At 38.7% G+C, this 22914-nt stretch overlaps 2 protein-coding genes and 1 pseudogene across 3 annotated transcripts; 2 read left to right on the forward strand and 1 right to left on the reverse strand.

Moving 5' to 3' along the window:
- Positions 1-496: 496 nt before the first annotated feature.
- LOC146482030 (techylectin-5B-like) lies at positions 497-11567 on the forward strand. The gene is made up of 5 exons (XM_085108145.1): positions 497-1025; positions 4958-5127; positions 5906-5966; positions 6837-7217; positions 7932-11567. The coding sequence occupies exons 1-5, from the start codon at positions 725-727 to the stop codon at positions 8192-8194; spliced, it is 1176 nt and encodes a 391-aa protein (XP_084964271.1). The 5' UTR covers positions 497-724; the 3' UTR covers positions 8195-11567.
- A 700-nt stretch (positions 11568-12267) lies between these two features.
- LOC146482031 (ficolin-2-like) lies at positions 12268-16968 on the forward strand. Its single transcript, XM_085108159.1, has 3 exons — positions 12268-12722; positions 13331-13711; positions 15232-16968. The coding sequence occupies exons 1-3, from the start codon at positions 12308-12310 to the stop codon at positions 15495-15497; spliced, it is 1062 nt and encodes a 353-aa protein (XP_084964285.1). The 5' UTR covers positions 12268-12307; the 3' UTR covers positions 15498-16968.
- Positions 16969-20120: 3152 nt separating this feature from the next.
- On the reverse strand, positions 20121-22682 carry LOC146482032 (ficolin-1-A pseudogene; annotated as a pseudogene). The gene is made up of 3 exons (XR_014864404.1): positions 22523-22682; positions 20863-21243; positions 20121-20460 (listed from the first exon to the last, which is right to left on the reverse strand). The product of XR_014864404.1 is annotated as a ficolin-1-A pseudogene (transcript).
- Between the last annotated feature and the right edge of the window lie 232 nt (positions 22683-22914).

The following is a 22914-nucleotide window of genomic DNA, read 5'->3' on the forward strand; positions in this document are numbered from 1 at the left end:
GACTTTTGGTTAGAGTTTTGGCAGGGCTTATTTTGTCACCGTTCTTGGCAAAGACCCTTTACTCTGTCGTAACATCGCCATACTATCTCGGGCACCGTCTGCGGTCGGATTTCATTGTTTACTTTAATCTTCCAACTTGAAGCTGAACATTCATCACTCACCTGGTTCAAATGATTTCTTTTTCGTAAAACAAGTCATTTTTCTAACTTTGGAATTATTACTTATCAAGGTTAAAATCGAAATTAACGACGCAAGGACCAAATTAATTTAATCTTGTTTTCCGTTTGGTTGTGCGAGCCACTCAGACTTTTTCGTCAGGGCTGCTCGCAAACATTAATGTTTTCAAACGGCGTCTTAAGCCGGTACTAAATATTAAGATCTTTAGTTTTACACAAAGCTTTTAGCTGTGGAAATGCTGTCTGGTTTTTTTTTTTTTTTTTTTTTCCTTTTTTAGTTCACTGAGTGGCACATGAATCTTTATGTCAATTGAGCTTGTTTTGCGTATGGGCACGTGATCTCAACGTATTTTTTTCTGGCTTTGCATTAAACTTTGAATCTCACTCAGGTGACCAGTTTAGCTAATTTGATTGGCTTAAACTTACGAATAATTTATGACTCAGAATGACAATCTATCAGTTCTTTAAAAAACACAAACCTAGCAGAAAAACCATAGTATAACTTTTGGCAGCAAGCAAGTGAAATTAGTAAATGTCGGAACAATAACATGGCGTCTCGTTATGACAATCGCTCAGAAAAGGAAGTTGGCTTCGTCAAGCAGCCTTCTGAAGAAGATACCATCACAGAGAAATGGAAGACCGAGCAAAAGGAGAAAGCAACTACGGGAACCCAAGGCACTGGAGCTACGTATGCGTCATTGTATGAATCATTGGCCTCCCAAGAATCCCAAAAACAAGAGCCTTTTTTCAACCGCACGATGGTTTTCACGAGTTTTCTTCTTGTGCTGATCTTTTTGACAGCTGCGGCCAACCTGGTTTTAAATTTGAGACAATTAAACTTATCACCAGGTATGTTTTCTTAACGTATTTGTAATGTCTATAGGCCTCGTAGCATTCGTAGAAAGTGAAATGAAATTATATCGGGCAATATCATGACTTATGTGGAAAGAAAATAGGAGTGCCGTGAACAAACGAAAAACTCTATGACCTCGGTGAGACGAACTCAGGCATATGGACTAGATCAATCTGTGTTCAAACCGACTGAGTTAAGAGATCAGTCGGGAGCAGGTCGAGAGAATTAAGCTATTTAAACGCAGCAATGGAGGTTTGTGTACAATGTCTGTAGGTCCCGTAGCACTCGTAGGAAGTTACTACGTGAATATGTGCTGTGAAGGATGAAAGCCAGGGTCGTGAAGGGGTTAAAATAAAGGGAACTGGGAAAATTTTTTACCATGGCGTGGGGAATTTGACCAATTAGAATAGGTTTAAAATATTTGGGTACTGGGAAGGGGATCTAGAGCAAAATTGGGCTGAAAGCTGAGATTTGAACAAAATTTTGCCCCCCACCCTTTCCCCCAAAATAGCCCACTTCATTGAGGACCCCCCTTAAAAACTCTTAAGAACTTTAAACAGTCCCGATAAATCGATAGAAAGGAAACGGAGATTCTGATTCTGAGAACCAAAGGTAAACTTCTTCTTCTTCTTCTTCTTCTTCTTCTTCCAAGAAACCCCACCTCCTTCAAAGGTGAAGATTCTTGTAAGGGGTCGTTTAAAGTAAATAAAAAAATAAATAAATTGGCTAACAATATAGAAATTGCAAATAGAAAACCAAGGAAACTCAATGAACTCTGCGAGTTTTGGTCTCACTCCCTCTGGATTAGATCATCACTCAGGGAGCACTGCACATTCTGATTTTATTTCACTTTGTACGATTTCCGTGTGGCCTATTCACGCTATTATGTAGAATTAGCATTACTTTAATTCAAGAACCTTAATATATTTACCATTGAAGTCTAAAACTTAGATTTGAGGATTATTGGCTAGTTAAGTTGTAACACAATCCTACAAGCTATTGCCTTGAAATCCAATCGTGTATAAGTAAATGTTATAGCATGGTATGGTTTGTTATTTTATGGTTTGGTATGGTATGTTGTTCGTATCTCCGTGGGCGCAACTATTTTGCTTGAAAAGGCCACTTGGGTCACGTCCTCGTATTTCCTAAAATGAAATTGTGATGTTTTACACCCAAAAAGGATCTGGAGGCAATGTTCTAAATATAAAAATAGTAGTTGCATTTAAAAAATTTGGCACTGGGAGAAATGCGGAAATATTACTAATTTTAATTAGAAGAAATGAGGTGTCCTATTTTAAGGCTGGTGAATAAATATAGATGCATTTTTCAGCTAGAGGATACAAGCATACTCGGACTATCCTGTCATGCACCGACTGAAAGAATTCATCTATCATTTCTAATTTTGTATCTGGGCACCGTTAGATGTAACCACAAAAATTTCTAGGTATGAATATATATAAATGCAACCGTTTAACATTCGCTTTGGTATTGTTCACAAAACGTTTGAGCATACCGTATGACCAACATTTGGCAGAGCAACAGTAACTTTGAGTTTGGCCGCCATACAAAGCTCGATATTTTCTTGGAAACTCAAATTAACTTCCATGAAAAAAACTTTCTGTTACCTTCGCCTATTTTGCTTTCAAATTTCGGAGATACGTTAACTTTGGTGCCATCTTTCTGTTTCTAGTGTATTACTATTTCAAGTCATTGCTTAAGAGGGTTAAGTCCCAGATATACATAGATACATACAAACATACTTTATTTGATAAAGCAGGTTAAGTAAAGCCGGCGACACACTAGGCGATTTAATTCGCGAACCGCAGCGAATTTGATCGCCAGCGATTGATACGGACACACTTATGGCGATTTTTTTCGCCAATCGCGGCAAAGTGGCACTTCAAGCTTGTTCCCAGTTTCCATCTTAGCGATGCTATCCACCATTTTGAAAAGTAACCGTGATAAATTATCCCATCCTGATTGATTGGCGATTCGCAGCGATGAGAGTAGAAATCGCGGGAACGGGCACACTTGGCGAATGCCGGCAAATTTAATCGCCCATATCTGACATGCCAGGTATAGGCGATTTTATACGCCGATCGCGGCGATCGGCGTATAAAATCGCCAGGTGTGTCGCCGGCTTAAGAGAAATGGTAGCCATTGCTGATGTGGACCTGCTATAATCACAAATACATGACTATGTTAATAAAAACAAAATCATAAATAATAAAAATAATAAATAAAGCAATAAATAAAGCAATAGTTAAGTAACAAGAAGGTATTTACAAATATAGCACATTAAGATTTCAAAAATATAAGAAGTGATCAGCGTTATTGCATGCTTGTTGCCGCGGAGTTGGAACCAAATGAAATTTGATCTTTTGACTTAGCAAACTTCCCAAGGTTAGTCTTGAATAATAAATTAACGAATAACTTGGCGTGGCTTTTAACTGGGTTGGTAAACAGTTCCAGATAACACTAGCACAGTGAGACAATGAGTCATGAAGTGCTTTAGATGTGGAATAAATAAGTTCAAATCTTAAGTTGTCACTTAGGTTGTTCTGTGACGTCTCATTGCAAGGGGAATATTTATTCTATTACGTGTCCCTGGATGTCCTGTGACGCACGGTCTTATTGTAAGGGGACTATTTATATCGTTACGTGTCTCTGGTTTCCCTGTGACGTCTTATTGCCAGGGGAATATTTTTATCATTACGTGCTCCTGGTTGTCCTGTGACGTCTTATTGCAAGAGGACTATTTATATCATTACTAGGAGCCCATTACTTCTGTCATTACGTGTTTCTGGTTGTCCTGTGACGTCTTATTGGAGACTATTTATATCATAACGTGTTCCTGGTTATCCTGTGACGTCTTATTGCAACAACAACAACTTTGTTACCTTTTTATTTTAAACAAATGTTCACAAGCGTGATGAAAAAGATAACGAGAACTGATGAAATTTACTCAGAATAACTTAAGAGCTAATCTCGCTGAATAACAAAATTGAAGATTTAGACTTTTGAACGGTTGTTGGCAAAAAGGCGTTAAAATGAGAAAAAGAATAAGAAAAAGAGTATTTATATGGTAATGAATTAATATAACTAAAAGGTCCGGAAGTTAATAGGTACCAGTTGAAAGCTTAGATATTCGATTACGAAATAAAGTATTTGTTTTATTTATACATAGGCCTGTGTGAGATTCAGTTTCATTTTTTTTTGATGATTTTAAACGATTTTATAAAACGATAAATGATTTTTAAAAGGGGAATTAAGCCAAACGTCGTGAGTTCAAATTTCGACGGGGTCAGAGATTTTTTTCCTTTTTCTTCCTTTCGTTATCCCAATTTCCTTGGCTGTAAGTTCAAGAGAAGTTGCAGGAGTTTCATCCTTAGTCCCATAGTATTTTAAATAATTTTTTTTTTCATGCATGCTTCCATCCAAACTTATACCTCAGAATGTGTGGTTCTACGATTCGACTGAACTGATCGTGACCCTGAATTTCATTGGTTCTGCTGCAAAACATAAGTTTATATTTCAGCTATCATTGGTTGAAAGTGAGGTTCGGAGGGATATATTACTTGTTCACAGACATAAGTGAATTAAACAGATTATTTCACTTTGTACCGCCATTCAAGATTTTGAATCAGTTTGCCAGGGAAAGACGACGTAGGGGAGCCGGGGAACAAGGTTTTCGGAATTGTTAGGAAAGCTTGCACCTTTCCATTGTCTACACAGATACCTGAGTACACTGTTTTAACCCACTTCACTCTAACTTTACACCTTTGATGCCCTCAACCTGCCAAGTATCCTCTTTAAAAAGGTGTTCACCCAAGAGAAAGTCACGCGACTAGGAAGGACACTGCTTAGTTTTACTAAAAAGTTTGTTTCCATTAAAAGGGAGTTAACTAAAGTATACATTTTGTTGTAGATCGTGGCTGTGAAGAGATCAAAGCAAAGAACAAAGGCTTAAAAGAGGCACTGAACATCACTCGTGTACAATTGATGGAGCTCAAGGAGCGAGTGGAAGAAATTGATGCAAACGTCATTCTGAAGGAACTTAAACAGCAAAAGAACGCAATAGCTAACCTGACCACACTGGTAAGAATGATTGATAAGTTGATAAATAATAATACGAAAATTGCTCTGTAACTCTTTATAATTAAAGACCAACAGGCTGGGTCGATAATGGTATGAGTAATGTAAATCTCATTTGTTTTATGCACGACCAACCAGCTCTGCTGATTTCTCTTATCGTGATGAAATAAATTCTTGATTGATTGATTGATTGATTGACTGATTGGTTGATTGATTGATTGATTGGTTGATTTACTGATTGATGGATTGATTGATTGATTGATTGATTGATTGATTGATTGATTGATTGATTGATTGAGGGGAAAATGTGAACGTCAATCAAAATTACCCGAAGAAGGAAAATCGAAACTTAGATGGATTATGCTTTTAATTTTATTAGGCTCAGACTGCGGTGAGGCAAAGTTTTGTCTTTCATATATATAATTTTTGCTTGGTGTATTTTTTGGTTCTTATCTCTTTGATTTTAGTGAAATAGTAGTTGATACGTTGTGGAGACGAACAAGATGCAAAAATCCGCAATTGTATTGACGCTACGAGTTTCGCTTGCTGTACGTTTCTCAAAACTAAAATGTCTTTCTTTCAAAAACTGAGAAACAAACAACACCTAGAAAATAAGTGTTTAATTTGTTTTACAGTTAAATTTTCAATAGTTACTTAAATTCACGGAACAAGAATTTAAAAACGTTTGCACACATGCATGGGGTAAGTGATATGCAAATAAAGCACCAACCTTCCCCTCCCTCCTGTCTTTTCAACAGTTGTGCATCTGTTTCCTTTTAAGGTCAGTAACAAGCAAAGTGGTACTCCGATCCCCCCAAGAAACGACTTAAAGAGCTTAAAAGGTAAGCAAGGCTTTTAGTTAAAACAGTTCTGTCCTCTGAAGTAAAACGAGAAATCGGAACAATGAAGGGAAATTAAACTGAATCTGTTAGAGCAGAAAAGGTTTAGAACAGTAGCACGCTTTCAGATAGGTTTTCGTGACACTTTTAGTGGTGTGAACAGAGAATCGAACCGAAACGGAAGTCAACAACGAGGAGCGAGGATTAAATTCTAGTGGAAAAATATGGCGGCGGTTTTGGGCCACTTCTGTTCACACCAGACCGGAGTATTTTTCACAGTGGCATAAAATGCAATCCAGCATGCTGTAGACATAGCCTTAATTAAACGAGTTAAAAATGAGTTTGTAGTGCCGAAATTCTGCGAGTTAAAACCAATTACGTTTTATTTTATCGCTGTGATCAATCCTTGCCAAGTCTTTGCTGTTGCGTCTCCCCCATTGTGGAATACTGTCACTACACGTAAATCATGAACCCTAGGAATATACTAAATCGTCTCTTAAAACTTATCTTTTTAAATTAGCTTTTAAGAGCGGTACCTCCTTTAGTTACTGCGCAAACGTTCAACGCATCTCTCTGAGATGGTACGAAGAACTTCGTGCCTACTAATACAAAGGTATTTTGCACGCACGCAAGATTTCCGCCAAGACACCAATGAAACCTATCAGTAACCTTAATACAACGGTATTAATTACGCGTAAAAGCAGATCTTAGCAAGGGCCGTTGGAACCCCAAAAGAAAACTGGGGGTAACCACGCATTTGTCAGAGATAACTAAGTTCAAATTAAGACAGAAAATGCCATACATATTGTTCAATATTTTAAAGACTTGATTATCTCTGAAAAACCGGGTATGTTTATTGTTCAATAATTTCAGTTTTTAACAACTGCGCTGAAGCTTACAAGTCCGGTAACAGGATCAGTGGAGTGTATAAAATCGATCCTGATGGTTTGGGTGAATTTGAAGCTTTCTGTGATCAGAAAACAGCCGGTGGAGGTTGGACGGTGTTTCAGAAGAGACAGGACGGCTCTGTAGATTTCTTCCGCGGTTGGGCTGACTACAAACGAGGTTTTGGTAATCTTACTGGTGAGTTTTGGCTTGGACTGGACAAGATTAACCGCCTGACTGTTAGCAGCAGCAACAAGCTTCGCGTCGACTTGGAAGACTTTAAAACTGAAACAGCATTTGTAGAGTACAGTTCATTTCTTGTGTCAGACGAGGATAAGAAATACAAGCTGAGTCTGGGAACGTATAACGGTACGCATATTATACCGCTGTAAAAATTAAAAACTGCGCTTCGCACAAAGCTCCCAAAGAGATTTCGAGATGCCGGTCATTTCTTGTACAAACTAACTCAATGTGTGTCTTAATCGAGTTCAGAAAACTTAAAATGCTTTTGCTTTCAAAATTATCAAAACTTGAATTTCTAGTAATGAATTTTGTGTACCTAAGATAGTTCCTTGGGTCCGAAGTCTTTTCCGGGGGGTTTGAGAATCGCAAGCCAGGCCCAGTATGTCAAAAGAATTCTTGCTGAACACTTATATTCTCACAGTAGGGATCAGAATATAACACAGCGGAAACAACTTTACTCTTAGGAGTAATATCCATACCTACTATGAAGTCATGGGATACATTGGGAACTCCCTCAAGGGAGCCATTTCCAGCGCAGCTTATAATTGGCTTTTTCATACACAATAACTTAGCGCCGATTGGCTCTATAGCAGTTTTCACGTGGACTCCGGCTGATCTTTGCTAACAATAGGAAAGCAATGCGCCCCTCGTTTCAGCAGACGTCTCGTTGGGGAGGAAAGATTGCTTGACGAGCCAAAAGGGCGTCTGCGAGGGAGACTAATGTAAGAGAAAAATATGAGCTTTTCGTCGAGACAAACGTGGCAACTGTGCGAAATAAGCGGGTGTCCATAAATCGGGATTCTACTGTTAAGTAATTCATCTTGTGTTATCTTTTATCAGGGACTGCTGGGGATTCTCTAGGATATCACAATGGTTTGCCATTTTCCACCAAAGATAATGATAACGACCAAAGAAAAAACAGCAACTGTGCCTCGCTTAATAAAGGTGCGTGGTGGTACAACATGTGCTTGACTTCCAATCTGAATGGTCCGTTCCCCCAAGGTGAAATCAAATCGAAGCCAGGAATGACATGGGAGTTGTGGGAAAATAACAACTACTCTATAAAAAGATCGGAGATGAAGATACGTCCAAATGACGTTTGAGATTGTGTGCCTTGCAGCTCAGCAGTAAAACATGTGACTGAGGGCATTTTAAAAAAAGCTTGTAAATACTGCGATGCAAGGAAGCGTTGTGCGACATACTCTATAGCGCTCCAGACCTAAATTAATAGGTAAGTGTCATGGGAATTTGGTGTCATTACAACAACCCCACAACGTTGATTTTTTCCATCAGAATTTCCTAAAAATTAATCCCCAGTTTACTAAACCGGTCGATGAGCGTCACTGACCACATATCGACTTGGTTTTAATACACTGAAACTCAAAAAACAATTAAGTGAGGCTACCTTTTTTGAAAGCAATCTCGCGTATGCTCATTTTCGCTCCCACTAGAATGGATCATGAGGTGTTCATTTCAAGAATTCAGTTGATTTTAATTAGCTCTCTCATTTTTCTAGAATCATTCAGTTTAAAATAACTAAGTGAAGTTATTGCTCTACCACATTGAAAAAAAAAGGGTCAAAATCCTAGTGACACTTGCTCTTTGATATATAATTGAAAATTCACTTTTTTTTGTCTACTCTGGAATCAGTTTTGTAATCTCACAAGGGAACGTTTACACTCGGCAGTATATACACTTGGTGGCACAACATTGAGGAATTTTATGTTAGCAAGAAGTCAGTTTAATTTTGGAAAAGTGGAAGTTTGTTGTGAGGAAATTTCATTTATTAGACAGATATTATGCAGATATTCCAGCTTTCATTGGTGTTAATTAGTCGCCACTGCCGTTCTATCGAACAATAGACCATTTTATTGTCTTTATTGTAAATGGTTTGAACCTAGGAGTCATGTCATAAGTACGTTAATTATGATCATCCGGGTGAGTGTAGCCCTGAGAAGGACTGTTTGAGGTGACATTGACTGACGTTTCAACAACCTGAGCGAAAGTCATCTTCAGAGTCAAGTAAATTGTGGAAAGTCAGTAGATGGTATAAATGTCTCTATACACGCACTACACTCACTCGGATTATCATAATTTACGTACCTGAGCCATTTTATTCTCTTGATGGCGTCCACTACCTACCAGAATTCAAAGCAAAGAACAATACCTCTAATTTAGCATGGGAAAAGAAAATTAAGGATTCTGGTGGACTAGTTGTAGCCAAATGAAGTCAGAGTGAAAATGTCCTATTCAGCAGTGAAAATATACCAATGTTGCCTGCTGGGATGGTAAATAAATACAGCCGACTTTTTAATTAAACAAACAGCTGTAGTGTCCAGAATAAAATCGCCTTTCAAGTCGATTTTTTTCTGTAAGAGGAAAGCCTAGTTAAAGTCTTAGGTAATGAAAATCGCTTTCCTTTGTTTTCCGAAAATTGTGTATGTGTTACCACCCTATTTGACCAGACCATTAAATAGTTACTCTATTTTAGACCGAGAAAATCTTCCAAATCTTCCTGTGTCTAGAAACAGTCTTAGTGAGAGATTTCGGCCGTTAATTTAATAGTAGGGTCATGTAAATTTGCTTGTTGGATGAAAGTTTCGATATCTGGTTTACTTAAGGTTACCGGATACCTTCGAGAGACGTTTTTTTGCCAAAAACAATTTGGAGGCCAAATTAAACCTTACTAGTCTCGCTTCATTTTCAAAAAAAATATATATTACAAACCTTGAGGCGTGCGCGAATTATCAGCAAGAAAGTTTCTTCAAATGAAATTCTATCATCCGCCAGAGTGCTATAAGCCAATTAAAATGTGTCAGCGTCAGGGCTTCCCGTGATGTTTTTCGCGGTAAAACATCCGGAGTCGTTCATTTCATGTCGCCTCTCTTCCTTTTGTTTACGTTTGCAACTTGTGATTAATTCACACCAAGTTTTCGCTTGTGTTCGTTTTGCGTATCGTGTATGGCAAAAAATATGAAAGAAAAGAGTCCTTAGTTGAAAAACTAAGAAGAAAACTGATCCTAAGAAAAAGAAGAAAGTTTGTGATGAAGGATGGCGAAAAACTCTTGCCGAAACCGCATAAGCGCGTAGCGCATAAGCCCAGGTACAATGATCGATATATGGAGTTCTTTGAGGCCCTTTCCCTCCCCACATATTGCGCTCAACGCTGGCCTCCAGGTTGCGGGTGAAAATATTTCCATCAAACCTGCAAAGCAGAAAAACTGGGATATTGAACTGCAAGCTTGCGACGGCAATTCATTCGCATGGATAATGGTATATATAAATAGTCCTTCAACGTGCCCCAGTGACCGAATTTCTGCCCGCAGCTGTTCTTTCGGATCGATGGGGCTCACCGTCGAGGCAACTGCAGTTTTCCTTTTATTCGAAGAAATTTTTTTTGCCCGGCATTTCGCAAGGAAATCAGAGAAATTCTGACTGGTAATAGAACTGCAGTCTGCAGTCACGCATTCAACTATTTTCCGGCGCGACACCAGTAAACTCAGGGGACTCAGCCGTAGGTCTCTTGTAAATCTATTGGCTTTCGACATCGGCGGCATCTGCAGTGTTGAAATATGCCGCAGCAAGGGCGTGAAATGTTTGTGAACCTTTAGAAGCGAAAAAAACCTACTTCGTTTTTACGCGAGTGTGCTTTCTTTAAAGTAATTTATACGGCACAAGTATTTGACGGATTGCCTTGAAATTTGGCCCGAAGATTTCCAAGACACTGAGCAAAAAAAAATGTATGAGGGTTTTCCGTTTTGTAAAATTGATTTTCCGCAATGGTCTTCTTCGTAAAACGTATCGGTGAGTTTTTGATCATCAAAATTGACAGTAAAATTGCGAAGCAACCAATAGGAATATCGAAAAAGCCTCACACAGTTTAATGAGATTAATGCCTTGTGATTGATATGATGCAGTAGTTTTGATTCTGCGGTCGAATTCCATACCCGATAAATTCGCTCAAAAAAAACATCAGTCACCGTTGGCGTTTTGGGCTTTTGGGACGCACTCTCCTTACGGCTAGGAAAAATCAAAGCGAAATAATTTTTACCGGATAGTACATTTCATTAGCTTTGTACTGATATATAGTTTATGGTTGTTGCATTTCAGACAGCGCGCAAAAAATTTTTTTGCGAAGGACACCCACGAAGGTATCCGGTAACCTTAAGTCCACAGGGAAAATATGTCGTCAATGTAGCGCTTCCAATGTGTTGTTCATGTGAAATTCAGAAAACGTTTACAATCAAAGGTTAGACGAGACATTTACCCCCTTTGAGCAAGGATGTGGTCAAAGGGATTTCAAAATTGTTTCACTGCGCGTCAGTTTGATCATGGGCGTTTAAGGATCACTATTAAAACCGTTTCGTTTCCCAGCCCGGGTGCTCTTTAATTTGTGTACGGATCGAGTGGTAGAGAGGTTTATTAGACATACTGACTTGTAATTCTTCCTCTTAATAAATTTCTCTCTGTGCCAAAGACGAATTGTGTATTCTTTGTGTTGGGAGTTTAGTTGGGGAATTATACGTGACATATTTTAATCTACTGGGTGCCAGCAATTTCATCTGCGTGCGATTTAAGAAAATGCCACATGAGAATGATGCAAAATTCTCAAAAATTTTCCGGAAGTCAGTTAGTCACGTTCTGTAAGATGTGGGCCGTACGATAGCATTTTGGGACAAGAAAATTCTTGTTCTCAAAAGACCTCATAAACTATTTCTTTTAGTGCTGAAATCATTCACCGCATGAAGAATTTGATCGGCTGGGCCCAGTTGCTCGAAGCATGGTTAGCGCTAACCCGGGTTAAATGCCATGACAACCTATAGGTTTTAATACCTCTTAACCAATGGTTAGTGCTAACTATGCTTCGAGCAACTCAGCCCTGTTTGTTAAAAGCATCTGCATACGATGGGACTTTTTCTCAAAACTGTCAAAACTCAAATCCTGACATACTTTAATCTACAAAATGCTAGAAATTTAATCAGCGTATGAATTAAGGAAATATTATCTGAATATGACATGAGAATCATGCGAAATTCTCATGAACTCTGCGGAAGTCAGTTGGTCACGTTCTGTAAGATGCGGACCCATTTGATTGGCGACAAAATTGCCATACGTCGATAGAATTGGGGGACAAGAAAAATCTTGTTCCCAAAAGACCTCATAAGCTTACTTTGGTCAGTGCTGAAATCATTCGCTGTTTAGGGCATCGGCACAGGATGAGGACTTTTTTCAAAACTGTTTTCTTCGCTGTTTTCCTAGCGATCGTCTTTGCTAAACCCTCGCATGCTGTGGCCGGTCGTGACGAGAGCAAGAAAGCTCATTGTTCTGTCAACAATTACGTCTACCCCGGAACAAGCAACAAAGAAATCGAACAACACTTCGAGGAAATAAAAAATGAAATCAGAGCACTGAAAGGAAACCAAACAAGTTGTTCAGGAAGCAATGGCTCGTCTTCTGAGGTAAAACAACAGCTCGCCGAAATGAAACAAGAAATCATTGCACTGAAAGAAAATCAAAGTAACGTTCCAGACAGCAGTGCTGTGTGTTCTGAAGTAAAACAAATGCTGTTGGAAATAAAACAGGAAATCAGAGCACTGAAGGAAAATCAAATTGAATCTTCCAGCGGAAAAGGTTTGTAGGAAAACGGTCTCTCTATGACCTCATTCTTCTAAAATGCATCGAGTAGTAAATTCTACCTGGGCTGTCTTTCGGCACGGCATTCTAGACTCTTAATTAATTATTATTATCTCTGATCGCTTTTCTATCTTATTTTTTTGTTAGTAAATACACTAAATAGTATTTTTATAACATTTCTAATTGTAAGTAAACGTTTAGTTGGTTTATGTCTAAAGCTTTTATTTTATAGAGGGCCACTGGGTTATCAGTTTCCTTACTGTCATGTGCTACCCTCTTAAAATAAAGTCCACTGTATTGTATTGTATTGTATTGTATTGTTTTGTATTGTATTGTATTGTATTGTATGTAAGTGCTGACTTCCGGCAACAGCTTTTGCATAATTGACCCCTCTCTGTTTCGAGATAAAGCTCTTGAAGTATAATTATTTCACAGTTTATTTCTCGTTGGTTTCATATGAAATATAGGCTAAAATTATATCTTGTATTCATCATACATTAGAGGAAATAATCTCGACAACTTAATTTCACAATTTAAAGAGAAACGTTTAAGGGAGATGTTGTGCCAGATTTCCGAAATTTGATATTATTATTCGATAATTTCAGTTTACAAGAACTGCACCGAAGCTTATAAGTCTGGTAACAAGGTCAGTGGAGTGTACAAAATCGATCCTGATGGTTTGGGTGGATTTGAAGTTTTTTGTGATCAGAAAACAGCCGGTGGAGGTTGGACGGTGTTTCAGAAGAGACAGGACGGCTCTGTAGATTTCTTCCGTGGTTGGGATGACTACAAACGGGGTTTCGGAAATCTTACTGGTGAGTTTTGGCTCGGACTCGACAAGATTCGTCGCTTGACTTCTAGCAGCAGTCACAAGCTTCGTATCGACTTAGCAGACCTTGAGGGTAACAAACCGTTTGCAGAATACAGTTCCTTTGCTTTGGCAAGCGAGAGGGCCAAATACCAGCTGATTTTGGGAAAGTATTCAGGTACGTTTATTATAACTCTCTATTGCGACAAGCTGTGACATATACTGATTTGTTTACAGTTTTACAAAGCAATCACTCTGGTCAATCACAACAGATGTAAGCAAAGCATTACGAAAAAAATGTATTTTTATTGTGGAAATGCACTTAGCTACCCAAAGCTAATTAACATGCAGGCATTCCACTCAGAAATAATGAAACAAATAATCAAATTAAACATGACAAGTTAAAGGGAGGGGTTCACATTTCAGCCCATGTGCATGAATTTAATAAATGCTTTTTTCTCTTTCTTATCATCTTTATAGCCTTAAAAATCCCACTCACATGTACTTCAGTAATCCCATTCTATAATTAGTCCAAGCAAAATGACTGATGACCATAATTCACAGAAAATGCTAGTGGATTGTACCCATATTGTCGATATTGAATTGAGCGTTGACCCGTAGGATATACTCCACGGTTGATGTGTTTACAGTTATTTGCGTGTGAAATAACGCAATCATATGAAAAAAATTACCACCCGAGTTACTTATTCCCTTCCGAATGATTCATAAACAACGATTTAAATTAAGCAGGCTTGGGTCATAGCGAGCAAAGGCATAAAAGTATTTTGATTCATGGGCATGCGCAGAACCGTGAACCCCTCCCTCAAACCAGCAGGCTATATAAGCTGATATACAAGCGTGGCCAAGGACGGGGCTTGAACCCGGATAAGAGTCGATTGGTTTGGATTTTATGTCTCATTGGTTGAGAGAGTGGTGCAAATTTTGTTGACCAATCATGATTAAACGTAGTACTGCAAAGCCAAAGCAAACACGAAATTGCCTTAGGATCTCTTTTCATTTCTGGAGCATGTATACAAATAATTTTATTATGGTCAATTAATTTTAGCAAAGATAGAGTCTGTTTTGCAAATCTGGCCTGCGCGAGTGACTGATTGCGTATGTGAGTGAGTGAGTGAGTGAGTGAGTGAGTGAGTGAGTGAGTGAATGAATGAGTGAGTTTATATTTAGTAAAATAGTATTTTACAATAACTGTCAAAATTCCACCTTAAAGGCCCGTTTAAACGGTTTCAACATTTGCCCAACATTTGCTCAACAAAAGTTGAACGGATGTTGGGCAAATTAATGTTGGACAAATATTGAACCGAATGTTCAAACGGCCTCAACACCATTCAACATTTTCAAGAACAAAAGAAATGTTGTATGAAGTCATGCTGGATGAAAGTTTAAATCGATTTAAGTTTGATTCAACATGCTCTCAACATTTTTTACGTTTTCAACAATGTTAAACAACCTGTTCAAATGCCCCCAACATTTGGTTCAACAAAGCGTTGAACGCATGTTGAAGCAAATATTGAAACCGTTTCAACGGGACTTTAGAGGGTAGACCATAGAAAGCTGCCGTCGATTTGTTAAATAGAACAAATAAAACGAAAACAGACGAATTGATAGAGCGTAAGTTTTGGTAAAGATACCCACTTCATTTTGAAGATCGATGTATGTTTTGCTTTCTTTTGCCAGGCACCGCTGGAGACTCCCTTCGGTCTCACCGTGGTTTAGCGTTCACCACCAAGGATCGTGACAATGACCAATGGTCATCAGGCAACTGTGCTGTGCTTAAAAACGGCGCCTGGTGGTACAATAGCTGCTACGATTCCAATTTGAATGGTCTGTACCAACCTGGCAACACCAACAACGATTTCGGAATGGTATGGAATCACTGGAAAAATAAGTACTTTGTGAAGGAATCGGAAATGAAGATACGTCCGACGAGCTTTAAGATTTAGCGTCGTACACTCGGTTTCTTTTCACTTAAGACCAAGGGGATTAAAAACTTAGGTGTTGTTTTCATGGAGGGAGGAAGATCCTTAAAGTGAAACAACTTTTCGTTTGGTTGACATGCAAAAATTTCGACCCGGGTGGCTACCAAGTTGAGAAGGAAAAAAATACGAAATTTTCAGCCCTTAGCAGCTGAACGCCCTGCCACCGCCATGTTTGTTTTTCTTGTCCCTGGCACTAGGATTTTCCAAGCGAAGGAAGTTTAGATGGTGCTAGGATCTTCCTATCTCTCAACTAGGAAGATCCTAGTGCTAGGACCAAGTACAACCTTTTGCATGTAAACTGAATACAGAAAACATGCGTATGGCGCTAGGATAATCCGCCTTCAAGGATCTTCCTACCGCAGTGGAACTTCGTTTTAGCGAAGTGCTAAGGGACTAGGGGCATTGATTCGTTATATCAAGGTTCTGTTCCATACATTTTAAAAGGCCAGGCTGGAGAATATCATTAATTATTCCGAGGACTTCGTTGTATAGAGGTTCGTTAAATCGAGGTTCCGCTGTGCTAGGATCTTCCTCTCCGCATGTAAACAGCCCCTTATAAGGGTGTAACAAAAAGATTAGTTTACTCTGCTCTCATTTTCTTAGGGCCTCCACAGACGAAGCAAATTGTTATCGACGACATTTTTAATCGAGAACTTAATTGAATCGACAACTATTAGTGTTCGGAAATACGTTTCCACTCAAGCTGAGAGTTAAGTTGTCGATAACCTGCATGTTTAATTTGAGGGAGCCTGGAAACTTGCTTGTAATGCCATGTGTACTGATTGTGCAGAAAATAGCGGACGTTTTTTTTCTTTTAGTAATCGATGACCAACTCACAGACGAGAGAAAGTAAGTTTCCGATAACAAAACTGCCGCGTTTGTTATCGACAATTAAAGTAGTTTTCCTTTTGAAAAGAAACTTATTTGTTGTGGACGATTTTGTTTTTCACCATTTGTAGCCGGTGACGTGATTCACATACGAGATGTTTTGTCGTCGATAACTTTTATTTTTGACATTCAACGAACAATTTATCGATAACAATTTGCCTGGTCAGTGGAGGCCCTTATATTCGTGGTGTTTCAAGCTCGATAAAAGATGATCTTTGCAAAATATTTGGAACTCCATAGCGCACTGATGGGTGATTTTACATGAACTCGAAAAGGCGTTTTTTGTATAAATAGAAGTGATTATGTGAAGGTTTGAAACAAGAAATTTCGTTAATGTTCGGGAAATAAGGTATCTTATATTCTCTTTAATTAGCTTTCAGTGCTCGTCTGTCTATTTAACAGTGAGAATATCAACATCAGCAGTTGGGATAGGAAAAGCGGTTTCAAGCAAAACTGAAGGAAAAGAAAAGTTGACGGCAGGAGTCAGTACTAGAGGTTTTTTTAATTAAAAGGGATGCTTTAATAAACATCAGGGAATTTCAGGGAATTTATCTGTGCTCTCTCCCGTTGTCTTTTACTGAGTTTTGTCTTTTCACGCTTTCTTTCTAGCCCTGACCAACTTCTTTCCAAGTTAACTGGTGTGGGTCAACTTCCTTGTCTACAGAGCCTATGATCTTTTGGTTAGCGGCTGATTCGATTCGTAGGTCTTGGAAACAGCCGTTACCGGATGTCGTTTAATTCACGACATCTGGTAGCCCATAGCCTGTGAACAGGCTCCCAAGTGGGGTATAGGGCAAAAAGAAAACTGGCGAGCCGGGCTCGAGTTTTGTCTTCGCCCTATACGCCACTTGGGAGCCTGTTCATAGGCTAGCTAGCCCATAGACCTTATGCAAAAATGGTTGACATTTTAACAGTCTTTTGTCTACATTCAAATTAGCCTCACTAGCCTCGTTCAAGATAACATATTCTTTTGATTTTTAAACTCAAGAACGAGGTTAGTAAAGCTTAAATTGAATGTGAATTAAAATGTCAGCCATTCTTTTTTGCATAGAGTTTAACCCTTTAAGCCCTAACAGTGATCAGCATCAAAGTTCTTCTTGGTAATATTAATGCTTATTCAACCCCTGAGGTCATGAGAGTTAAGGATATTGATCACCTGATTGTAATAGAAACGCTGGAAGAGCTTCATTAAAGCTGTCATGTAACGAGTTAAGTCCATCACAATGAAGCGAACTTACTATCTACCATGTTTTCAGCCGCTGACCAGTTCGTTTATTGGCTCAAAAAACTGGGAAAAGAAAAAAGAAACATGATGACTCCCGATGACAGTGAATTCGTTTCAATGTGATGGACTTATCTCGTCACATGACAGCCTTAATGAACTCTGCCAGCGTTTTCATTACAATCACACGGGGAAGTCTTGGTTCGTGGAGAAGTTTCAAGGCGACAGTTTTAATTGTTTTTGAAAGTAAAGCACGTCGTACGTCTCCGTTGAAACGCCCCTTCAATTGGTCACACACACAAAAAAAAAAACAACTTTTCTCTGTGCCAAAGACGAATTGTGTATTGTTTGTGTAGGGGGTTTAGTTGGGGGATTATACCTGATATACTTTAACCTACAAGATGCTACAAATTTCATCTGCGGACGATTTAAGGAAATCGTACGAAATGGCGATAATCCCGATGAATTTTGAATAACTCAGTTGCTCACATTCTCTAAGATGTTGACCTAATGCATTTAATTGGTGACAAAGGTGCCCTACAAGAGCAGTTTGGGACAAGGAAAGTCTTGTTCCCAAAAGACCTCATGAACATATTTAAGTGCTGAAATCATTCACCCTCTGAAGCATGTGATCGGCTGTTTGTTAAAAGCATCTGCATTTGATGGAACTTTTTCTCAAAACTGTTCTTGTCAAAACTCAAATCCTGATGTACTTTAATCTACAAAATGCGAGAAATTTAACCAGTGTATGAATTAAGGAAATATCACCAGAATATGACATGAGAATCATACGAAATTCTCATGAATTCTGCGGAAGTCAGTTGGTCACGTTCAGTAAGATGCGGACCCATTTGATTGGCGACAAAATTGCCTTACGATAGCATTTTGGGACAAGAAAAGTCTTGTTCCCAAAAGACCTCATAAGCTTATTTCAGTACTGAAATCATCCACTCTCTCAAGCATTTAATCGGCTGTTTGTTAAATGAAGCATTTGATTTGCATTTGATGGAACTTTTTCCCAAAACTGTTTTTGTCAAAACTTAAATCCTGATATACTTTAATTTACAAAATGCTAGGAATTTAATCAGGGTATGAATTAAGGAAATGTCATCTGAATATGACATGAGAATCATACGAAATTCTCATGAATTCTGCGGAAGTTAGGTGGTCATGTTCTGTAAAATGCGGACCCATTTGATTGGCGATAAAAGTGCCCTCAAGAGCATTTTGGGACAAGAAAAGTCTTGTTCCCAAACGACCTCACAAGCTTATTTCAGTACTGAAATCATCCACTCTCTCAAGCATTTAATCGGCTGTTTGTTAACGGAAGCATTTGATGGAACTTTTTCCCAAAACAGTTTTTGTCAAAACTCAAATCCTGATATACTTTAATTTACAAAATGCTAGAAATTTAATCAGGGTATGAATTAAGGAAATATCATCTGAATATGACATGAGAATCATGCGAAATTCTCATAAATTCTGCGGCAATAAGTTAGTAGTCACCTTCTGTAAGAGACGGACCCATTTGATTGGTGACAGGAGTGCCCTACAACAGCATTTTGGGACAAAAAATTTCTTGTTCCCAAAAGACTTCATAAACTATTTGTTTTAGTACTGAAATCGTCCGCTCTCTAAAGCATTGGATCGACTGTTTGTTAAAAGCATCTGCATATGATGAAACGTTTTTTCAAAACTGTTTTCTTCGCTGTTTTCGTGGCGATCATCCTTGCTAAATCGCACTCAAAACTGACAGTTCTGGTCTAATCAATGTTCTTCAAAATAACTCGCAATTCGCTTCCATCACTTGCAATTTACACGTCGATGCAGCATTTCATCAGCAGATTGAAAAGGTAGAAATATCTTCGACAGCATAATAGGAAAACACCTCCAGCAGCTTAATTTAAAATGCTACAATGCGTCTAGAATTCACCCACATCTTTAAAACGTAGACTTTTAACCGGGCTTCGATATTTGTCAGTTTACGAAAGAAAGCGTAAAATAACAAAGCTGACCAAAACAGATTAACTCAGTCTGCTCTTCACTCAACTGAAGGAATTTTAATGATATGGTTAGTGATTTATGACTGTTGCCAGGAGTTTTGACTTGAAACAAAACATGTTTATAGTCTCCCAAATGATAATACTGTCGACAAACCGGTAATGTAAGCTGGTTTAAGTTGATTGAAGAATTCCTTTTTGACTGCAAAAATGTAGGAAATTGCTTGCTTCAAAGCTTCATCCTAAGCAATTAAAAAAGAAAAAGGTTCTTATCGTTGGTGATTCTGTTCCAATTGACGTGTGACTGTCCCGCCAGTCCATGATATCAGCAGTAACTAGGCGGGTTATATGAAAATGAATGTTATGGGGGGTACTTTCGGGATTTATTAGGGGCCATGAATTTTAAATGTTGCTTTTTGGGATCGTTAATTTCGTAATTTTACGGTATTTAAACGAAACTTTAACCACACAAAAGCCTCCTTATACTCATGCAAGCCTGTAATTCTCTCCTTCACTTGTTACACTTCAGGGTAAATGAACTGAATATACAACACAGAATTTTAAAAGTTCTTTGGCCGTATCTTCATCTCTGACCTTTTCACAGAGTAGTGGTTGCCTTTCCAGCGGTACCACGACATTCCACTGCTATCAATCTTCCCGTGGAGGTACAGACCATTCAGGTTAGAATAATGGCAACTGTTGTACCACCAACCTCCTTTATAACTCAAGGCACAGTTGCTTGAGTGCCCGTCATTATCCCTATCCTTGGTGGAAAATGCAAAACCACGATGATGATCAAGGGAATCACCAGCAGTACCTTAGAAACGAAAACAAAAAGCGTGCAGAATTTTACCTCCGTGAAAGAATTAATAAGAAATCCCTACAAAAACGGGCTAAAAGAGAGCTTTTGATACGACATTTGAGATTGTAAATCGGAAAATTTTCGTAGATAAAGTCACTATATTTGAAGTTTGGATTACATTGACAACCTGTTGCATTCCTGAACTATACATTAAAATATTAAGCGGGAATTAGGTTATAAGAAGCGAGAAAAGTTTACATTTTCAATTTGAGATTAAAACATCAGGTTAACAATCAATTTATAGGCACAAAACAGCCAACTAACAACTCTAACTGTCTACTGAATAAGATTGTTATTACTTTCTCATTTCTTTCCTGCATCACTAGTTCAATCTGATCGAATCAATTTAAAGTTTACCTGAGTAACTACCCAAGCTCAGCTGGTATTTGGCCCTCTCGCTTGTCACAGCAAATGAACTGTATTCTGCAAATGCTGTGTTACCATGAAGGTCTTCCAAGTCGACGCGAAGCTTGTTCCTGCTGCTAACAGTCAGGCGGTGAATCTTGTCCAGTCCGAGCCAAAACTCGCCGTTCAGATTGCCGAAGCCTCGTTTGTAGTCATTCCAACCGCGCAAGAAATCTACAGAGCCGTCACGTCTCTTCTGAAACACCGTCCAACCTCCACCGGCTGTTTTCTGATCACAAAAAACTTCAAATTCACCCAAACCATCAGGATCGATTTTATACACTCCACTGATCTGTTTGCCGAACTGGTAAACTTCGGCGCAGTTCTTGTAAACTGAAATTGTGACAAAATGTAAACACATTTCCTTCACATTTCTTTCATAATTTCGTTTGGAGTACTATAACTTTTAGTCGACTTTAATTTTTGATTTCCTTTGGAAGCAAACGAACGTACATTAGAGGAAAATAAACTGCTTTCGCTTCATAAAATTTAATTTTAAGATCATGCGAACACATTAGGCAAACCTTGAAGTAAAGAGCTAACTGAAGGTGAAAGTATTTTCACCCCCAACAGGGGCGGATCTAGCATTTTTTGAAAGTGGGGGGCGAACAGGAATACTAATCAGCGCGCGTTAGCGCGCCTCAGTAGCGCCTTAGGCGCTACTTTCTAGGGGTGTCTGGGGGCATGCCCCCCCCCCCCCCCCAGAAAATTGTGAAAATTTGGGTACTCTTACATACAACCTGTGCAATCTGGAAAGTAAAATATGGGGATTCCATATTTAATAAAATTATAAGTTGTGGTTATAATGATGCATGGTTTGTGACTCTTCGCTCCAACAGCCTTGGAAGAAACGAATGAAGAAACGATATCTAACCATAATATGGGAGCTAATCAAACGTGATGGACTGAATGCAATTGCACTATAATTGAAGGCTGTGGCATTACTTTACCAAGGTTAGGGTTAGGGTTAGCCTAACCCTAACCCTAACCTGATACCCTCAAAAACTATTATAACCACAAGATGAGGCGACAGAGCTGCAAAGCTTTACGTATTCCCGTTTAATATTACGGAAATACATTCTACACATAAGGACGTACGTGTCACAATGTTATTCTCATTGGACCTAACCAAAATATATATAATCATATATGGAGACATTAAGATTTTACTTTTCTTCATCATTTCAAAAGAATAAAATTAACGCCTGTGACGTTGAAAGCTTTTCCGCACAACTTTGGTCATACTATTAACGAAAAATCATGCTTTAGCTAAAAAAAATCAAAAGCTCCAACAGACTGCTTACAAAATGACAAAATTATTGTATATTTTGACCAAAAAAAAAAAATCTCCGACGAACTGAAAGGGGAGGCCGCGGCCCCCTCGGCCCCCCCCCCCCCTCCCCTCCCTAAATCCGCCCCTGCCAAACGTGAAATTAAAACGACTTATTTGAATAGAGAAAGATGACTGCAATAATCTTGGAACAATTTGGAAAGAAAAAAATTTAACGCGCTCATTTATCAGTTTTCATTTCATTCTTGGCGAGAATGTAGGCAGTAAAAGCTTGCTGATTTACAGAAATATCCATGTCTTTCAGCAAATCCTGTTACAAACCTTTTCTGTCCGAGCCGCCAGTTTGGTTTCTCTTCAGTGCTCTGATTTCTTCTCTTATTTCGGCCAACTGTTGTTCGATCTTCTTGGTGTTTGGTCCGGCGTAAAAGTAATTATTCACATTACAAAGAGCCTTCTTTCCGTCGTTGTCACTTTTTGTAATATTTCAGAAGCAAGATTTTTCTCGTGCTCTATTTATGAGCACTTTCATCCAATCAAATAACTCCACAAGCGTGACTCACATGTTCAGTGCATGCTGCGAACTTCCTTGACATGTTGGGTGATGTCGTGCAGCGCTGAAACTGTTTGTACACAGTATCTTTCAGAATAATCAGGTATCCAGGTATGCTGGTGTATCGACTGGCCAAAAGTAAAAGTTAACACAATTGACTCAA

The sequence above is a fragment of the Pavona decussata genome, unplaced genomic scaffold, assembly GCF_977016875.1.
Source record: "Pavona decussata unplaced genomic scaffold, jaPavDecu1.1 SCAFFOLD_48, whole genome shotgun sequence".
NCBI lineage: Eukaryota > Metazoa > Cnidaria > Anthozoa > Scleractinia > Agariciidae > Pavona > Pavona decussata.